At 41.1% G+C, this 7614-nt stretch overlaps 1 protein-coding gene across 1 annotated transcript; it reads right to left on the bottom strand.

Moving 5' to 3' along the window:
- Window positions 1-6222: 6222 nt before the first annotated feature.
- Window positions 6223-7160, bottom strand: LOC110627426 (vegetative cell wall protein gp1). The gene has a single exon (XM_021773725.2). It carries the CDS (start codon window positions 7002-7004, stop codon window positions 6555-6557), a length of 450 nt encoding a protein of 149 aa, XP_021629417.1. The 5' UTR covers window positions 7005-7160; the 3' UTR covers window positions 6223-6554.
- Window positions 7161-7614: the final 454 nt, after the last annotated feature.

Genomic DNA, 7614 nt, shown 5'->3' with positions numbered 1-7614 from the left:
AAGGGGAAGAAGGTCGTGAGCAGCTATCATCGGCTCCAGACAACAAGCACTTGAATGCTGCCGAGGTGACTTGTGAGTCTTTACTGGCTTCAGTAGCCAAAGTGCTCTGGGAGAAGATGTTTGGGGGAATTCCGGATGCCTCGGATCCCCGTTTCCTGGCCCTCATCATCCACCTTGCCCACTCCACTAAGCAGCAGGTGGCGTTCAACACTCGCTCTCCGGATGACCTCGAGGACAGCTTAAGGGAGATGTTCCTCATGGTAAGCCATTTGCTATTCTCAAGGGTATTTCTAACTTCTTTAGCTTTTTAACTTTGTTTTTCTGTGGCAGCACTTCGGGGTATTCTTGGAGATTGATGCCCGAAACTGGTCTTTTCAGAGCTCGGTGGAGCAGTGCATCACTGAGGAGTGCTGGGATGAAAACATCATTGCCACTGGTGAGGCCCGCGGATGGATCATTGAATTCTAAGGTGTTATTGAGGATCTCACCAAGCAATTAGGGGAGATGAGGGAGGAGGTTGCCTGGGCCTCCCAATGAGTTTCTGTAGCTGAGTCTCAATGAGACGAGGCCTTAGCATAGTTGTCCTCTTTAGAAGAGTCTTGTCGTCAACGTGATGAGGCCATGGCCCAGTGTGATGAGGCCTTACCTCGCGCTGCTGTCCTCCAGTAGGAGCTTAACAAGCACATCGAAAACCTGAAAGGCATGGCTTCGGCAGCGGAGGAGTCTCGTCTCCAGCAATAACAACTCCATCAAGAGGTCACTAGTCTGGAGGAGAGGTGTTCTGCGTTATTAAGGGATACTCGGGCTACAGAGGAGAGGGTCCAGCAGACTTGTGAGAAGCATTTGCAAGAGTACAACGACTCTACAGAGCTGAAAGGCAAGATCCAGCAGGCCTGTGAAGCGCAACTAGAGGAGTATAAGGCCTCTACAGAGATGAAAGAAATAGTATACAAGGAGGCCTTCTGCATGTTAGCTTCAAGCTACAATCAGGGCCTTAAGACGGCTTGGGATGCCCCCTCCACTCCGTTGGCAGACCTGCGAGCTCCTGAAGTGGACTCTAACGGCCAGGAGGTGTGCTACGGAGAGGATGATAACCCTTTGCCTAAAAATACTCCTCATTTGCCTTCTGAACCTCAAGGGAGGATACTGTAAGTAATCCTGTAAATGATTTAGTTAGTTCTGCTCCCTCCTCTCTTGCTGTCTCTATAACTCATTCTAATAATTAATAAAGATTTGACTTTTATTATTTTCCCTCTGTCTACTTTTATTTTTCATTTTTATTGAATTTACTTGTATTTTTGTACTTAGACTGTTTTTTTATGTATATTGCCTTGTGAACTATATCTAGCTGCCAGCTCGTTAATTTGCCTACTTGGGCTATTTTTATGTGTATTGTGTGTGTACTGTACTGGGCTAGTAGGTCGTTAACTTACTTTACTTGTATTTCTATACTTAGTCTATTTTTATGTGTATAGTCTGTGAACTTTATCGAGCTGGCAGTTTGTTAATCTTGTTTTACCTTTATGGTGTCTTTCCTGTTGTGTTATTTTTCCTATTTATTGAATGTCTTAGCATTTTTTTTTTTGCTTTCTATTTTCTTGAAGCCTTTATCTTAGCTAAGTTTGGTTTTCTTGCAACTCTTTATTTCAGCTGGTACTGCCCTTTAGCTAGCTGAGCTATTTAATTTTCATATAGTACTGCCTTCAAGTTTAGGTGTGTTTACGATTTTTTATGTCATTCGCTGCTTATTTATGGAGTTTAATAATAAGGCTTATTTTTTTCTTTGATTTTGCCTTGGCTTGGCTTGCCTTTGGGTCTTTAAGGGTACTGAGCTCATTTTCGAGGTCGTTGTGAGACTTTGGCTTTGTGAGCCTTAAATTAGCTTTTCAGCGAGCAGTATTGTTTCAAGAAGTGGGCATTAGGATGCCTTAGGTTAATTTTTCTATGTGCCGACCTCAATCTTATTTTCCTACAGCCTGAGCTCTTTAACAAGGTCGGAGCTAGGCTTTCTGCTTGTATTCTCATAATCTGCACCCTCTGGTGAGGTCAGATTCAGGTTTTTCACTCGTGTTTTTGTGATCCGAGCCTTCGTGCGAGGTCAGAGCCAGGTTCTTGCCTGTATTTCTGTATGATCCGAGCTCTTTTGTGAGCTTAGAGCCAGATTCTTGCCTATATTCCTGTATGATCCGAGTACTTTTGTGACATTTGAGCCAGGTTCTTGTTTGTTTGTTGAGTCTTATGTGTGTCGAGGCCCTTCCTTAGGTCGACAACGTATTTCTCAGTTTGTTTTCTTTGGAATTATAGCCTTGCTGATGTTAGGCCTTTGTCATGGGCCTTTATTCCCTCAACCGATTTTGTGGTGCCGATGGTCATGTTTCGAGTTCGATCACTCACCTGGCTGGAGTCTTCATCTCCTCAACTGGTTTTGTGGTGCCGACGATTATGTTTCGAGACTAGTCACCTACCTTATTTAGGGCTTCGTCTCTCCAGTTGGTTTTGTGGTACTAGCGGTCATGTTCTAAGACTGGTCACCCACCTCACTGGGATCTTCATCTCCTCAACCGATTTTGTGGTTCTGATAGTCGTGTTCTGATACCAGTCACCTACCTTATTGAGGGCTTCGTCTTCCCAGCCGGTTTTGTGGTACTAGCGGTCATGTTTCGAGACCGTTCACCCACCTTACTGGGGTCTTCATCTCCTCAACCGGTTTTGTGGTACTGGCAGTCATATTTTGAGACCAGTCACCTACCTCATTGAGGGCTTCGTCTCTATAGTCGGTTTTGTGGTGCCAGCGGTTATATTCCGAGACTGGTCACCTACCTCAATGAGGGCTTCGGTACGTGCTCAAGAATACTAGTAGAAGGGGAAAGATGACAATTTTATTCATGTCTTCCAAAAAATAGCAATTACATTCTATGCCTTTATGGGAAATACCTCTTTAAATGTTGGATGTTCTAAGCGTGAGGCTTCAAATTTCCTTGCTGGTCGTCAATTCGATATACCCGAGGTTTGACTACCTTGGTAATTTTGAATGGGCTTTCCCAGGTTGGTGCTAGATTCCCCACAGCTGCTCTCTTTCCTGTTGCTTCCAATCTCCTCAAGGCCAGGTCCCCAACCTTCAAGTTCCTTTCACAGACTTTCTGGTTGTAATATCGGGCTGCCTTTTGTTGATAAGTAGTTCCTCTTATTTGTGCTTCATCTCTGATCTCTTCAAGGGCATCCAGATTACTTCTTAATTTCTCACCGTTAGTAATCTCATCACTGAATTGGACTCGGTGAGTAGGGATTTGTTGCTCTATGGGGACTATAGCCTCTGTCCCAAATCCTAGCACGAATGATGTCTCCCCTGTTAGTGTCCGAGGTGTAGTCTGGAATGCCCACAAGATGCTATGTAGGTCGACTGCCCAATTCTTCTTATCGCTGTCTAACAGCTTCTTTAGCCTTGGAGGATAGCCCAGTTTGCCACTTCAGTTTGGCCATTTGTCTGCAGGTGAGCTACTGAGGAGAACTTATGCCATATGGCCATGTTGCTCGTGAAGTCTCTAAAAGAGTTATTATCGGACTGTTTTCCATTGTCCAATATGAGCATCCTGGGTATTTCGAATTGGCATATAATGTTTCTCCACACGAAGGCTATTACTTTTTAGGCTGTGATGGTGGGGATAGCTTCTACCTTAAGCCACTTGGAAAAGTACTCTATAACTACGATCATAAACCTCTTCTGCCCCATAGTCTTAGGAAATGGGCCTAGGATGTCCATTGAGAGTACGGCCACGGGCTCGATATGCTTGACTGTGGCATAACCGAATTGTTGATAGCATTGGCGAACCTTTGGCAGATATCACATCTCTTGACAAACTCCTCAGCTTTTTTTTTTTTTTTTTTTTTTTTTACTGTGGGCTAGTAATATCCCTATTGAAAGATCTTATTTGCCAGCCTGGTTACCCCCTCATGAACTCCGCAGACCCCTCGATGTATCTCTCGGATCACCCTGACTGCTTCTTTTGGGCCTACACATCTCAGCTACGGGCTGGATTTCCCTCTTCGATATAAGGCTCCCTCTTCGATATAAGGCTCCCTCACTGCTTGGTAATTGGCTGCTTTGTCCCTTTCTTTTTTCTGACTTTCTTGCTGGCTCAGAAGAATAGCTTTCAGCCCTAACATTCTCAATAAACTCCCTTACTGCTCAACCTCTCACTCTGGCTGCAGGCTCATTCCTTTTGCTAGCTTCTCCGTCTCCATCACCCGTCCTCCTGCTGTTTTGCTGAGGGGCTTGGCGGCTTAGTGTGGGTTAGAACTCGGTAACATTGAACCCTTCGGTTATTGGTGGTACGCTCAACGAGGTATTGAGTTCTTTCTGTTGCAACATTTGCCCTAGCCAATGAGCAGTGTTTTGGAGTTAAAGAGCCATATTTTGTAGCTCATGGTCAGATAGAGTGGTTCGAGACATGATCCCTGCTGAGCTTAGCAAAGGGTTAAACAATGCATGTGGTTGATTCAATGGGGCAATAGGGCTGAAAAATGAGAACCGTGGTCCTTCCTTAGCAGAGTTCAGATCGTTTGGGGTGTTTCAATATGGTTTTCGCCGTGATTGGCCATGCGGATCTCAGTGGGTATGGTGAGGAAGAGGACTCTGGTGACGAAAAAATCTCCTTCATTTCCACAGATGGGCGTTAATTGATGTTCTGAGATCCAATAGAGAGTAGGCTCAAGGGTATGTATTTTTTTGAACTTTTCTCGGTTGGCTCATGTATTCCTTCTTTTATCCTCTAGTGACGCGTAACCGCCGTCTTACAACTATACACTCTGTCATTATCAGGCGGCGCTTTACGTATAGATGTATTGTATTCTTTTCCATCGTCAAGCGACCATTTAATTCCCTCCGGCGCTATGTGGACACGATCCCATATGTATAGGGGTCTATTGCCCCACTGATTTATCAAGCCAGTCGAGCTGGATCTCCTTTCGATTAGCCCGAATCCTACTCGGTCCGACCTACTTGCACGAAATTAAGGCCGCATGCTAATAGATGGCCTCGCATAGCGAACTTTGATGAGATTATAGTTCGACCTTTCTACATGAGTTTAACTGTGGTCACGGTATCTGAAACTCAATAATTATAATACATATATATTTATATATTTCAAATTAAAAATGAGAGAGAAAAATAACACTTTTTTTTTCATTTCTTTATTTTTCTTTCTAACATTAAAAAAAAAATATCTCCTTATTTTTCTCCAACTTATTTTTCCTCGTAATATTTTTTTACAAAGGAATTTTTTACTTGAGATCGTGTGCCTTTTACATATATTTAAGAGCTTCATTCCTTCCTTTCTTTCAGCAATACTGGAATTTTCTAGTCTATTCTTTTTATTATTATTATTTTTTAATTTTTGGTTGAACCAATCAACATATTGATGCCCATCTGATTATAGAAATTGCTTCTTTACTACTGATTATTAAAAAGAAATAAATTTACTCTTTTGATAGATGGAGGGAATTATTTTAATTGGAGATTTTAAATTAAAATTTTAAATATAAATTATTTTTAAATTTAAAAAAATATATTTTATTTTTTTAATAAGACTGTAAAATGGTATATATATATATAATGACTTTGATTTGAGTAATGTTGGAATTTTTTGTGGGAGGAAAGCTTTTTGTGGACCTAAACGAAAAAGGGCGTAATGGAGCAACCGATTGCAATTCATCGAACCAGCCCAAAGGAAATTATCTCCCCAGATAAAGTCAGCATTCGTGTGCTGACTGCTTTGTGGATGGTTTGCATAATAATTCAGGCCCTATCTCAAGTCTAATAATATATTATTATTTTAATTTTTTTCCTTTGAAATAATTCATTAAAAAAATATTTAAATAAATTCTTACAAATAATTTTAATTTCTTAACAAACAAAACCACGTTTGTGGGCTGTGGCTGAATCGAAGCCGAAAACATCTCAATCCTGAAGGAAACGTGCAGACCACGCCCTAGAATTTTGAGCTCTTTACAATTAAATTCTATAGAAAGAGTCAGCATTAATGAGTAAAATTAGTACATTCTCCTGTCCTCCTCTCTACAGAATGTGACCAAAAGGACTATCTAATTAATTAATTATTTCATAAAAAAATAATTAGTTGATTAATTTACATGCATATTTTAAATATATTCATGAAAAAAAACAAACGAAGATGGAATTGTTCTGAAAAAAAAAAGAAATTAGAATTTATAAAAGAATAGCAAACTGTTTTATTAGATGTACACCATCCCAATTTCTACAATAATCATCCCATCCCATCATCAGATCGTACACGTGTAATCACATCCCTCATGCCCAAATAATCACCGTCCAAAATCCAAAATAAAATAATCAACAATCACATGAAGAAAAAATAAAAAAGAACATTAAAAAACAAAAAACAAGTATCGAAAAGAAAGAAAGAAAGAAACCACTAATAGGCGACCAGCAAATAAGAGAATAACAGATCTCCTCAACCCCAGCTCCATGAATCCAAAAGATCTAAATTACGCCGATGACGAAAGTTCAAACCTTCATCCTAGGCCAAAGTAAAGGCCAAGAAAGTTCCAGCAAGAACAGTTCCGGCGAGGATAATTCTATCAACCTTAGCAGCAGCAAAGTTGTCACTGGGTGGAGGCTGAGGAGCAGGAGTCTGTGGAGAAGTGGGTGAAAGGGTTGATGGTGAAGGGGGAGAGGTGGTAGGGGAAGTTGGACCCTCAGATGGAGGAGAAACTGTTGAAGGAGATGGAGCTTGTGGTGAAGATGGGGTAGGGGCTGGAGACGAAGGAGAAGGAGATGGTGTTGCTGCGGGTGTTGGTGATGGAGTTGGCGTAGATGTTGGTGACGGCGTAGGCGCTGCTTTTGGTGCTGGAGTAGGCGCTGCTTTTGGTGCCGGAGTTGGTGAAGCTCCAGGTGCCTGAGCCATGCAAGAGGCAGCCAAGAGACCCAACATCAAGAAAACTTTAAGCGTGCAAGAACCCATCTTCATCTTTACACAAACTTCGAGAGAGAAAGGAGAGAACAAGAAGAAAGCTTAGATTTTTTGAGATTTTGAAGAGTGAAGAGAGCGAACAGAGTCTGCAATATAAAAAGGAGAGAGATAAGAGAAGAGAGGGCGAAATTAATCAAAAAATCAATAATCAAATGTCAAGAGATTCCTCTTTATATATATTTATATATATCACACTCATACATCCAAACGCTTTACCTCTCATTACTTAATAATTAATTATTTTATTTTCCTTCCCTGAACCTTCTTCGAGGATCAAATACACAAACCCACACCTAAAACGACATGCCAGGACCTGACACCTGTCAAGATTAGGGCTATTATAGTAAATTAACAGCAAAACTTGAACGTTAATCATCACTGAAATTGAAAAATCGTCGGTTGCTAAAGGGTCAGTGAGATGTCTCTTTCTACGTATCAAAATTTGATAAATATTAATTAATAAAACAGAAAAATAATAATAAAAAAAAAAAGTCACCTTCCGTTCACAATCTGTCCTCCGCGTTAACCATTTCAACACAACTCTTGTCCTGGTCAGTGGTATTACCATAATACCCTCGTTTAACGTTTCTTAAACATTTTTTTCTTC

Source organism: Manihot esculenta, chromosome 12 (genome assembly GCF_001659605.2).
Source record: "Manihot esculenta cultivar AM560-2 chromosome 12, M.esculenta_v8, whole genome shotgun sequence".
In the NCBI taxonomy this organism is placed as follows: Eukaryota; Viridiplantae; Streptophyta; class Magnoliopsida; order Malpighiales; family Euphorbiaceae; genus Manihot; species Manihot esculenta.
This window is presented reverse-complemented; position numbering and strand designations above follow the sequence as displayed.

Excerpts from the sequence above, each read along its gene's own strand:
- LOC110627426 (XM_021773725.2), bottom strand. The coding sequence starts at position 7,004 with ATGAAGATGGGTTCTTGCACGCTTAAAGTTTTCTTGATGTTGGGTCTC.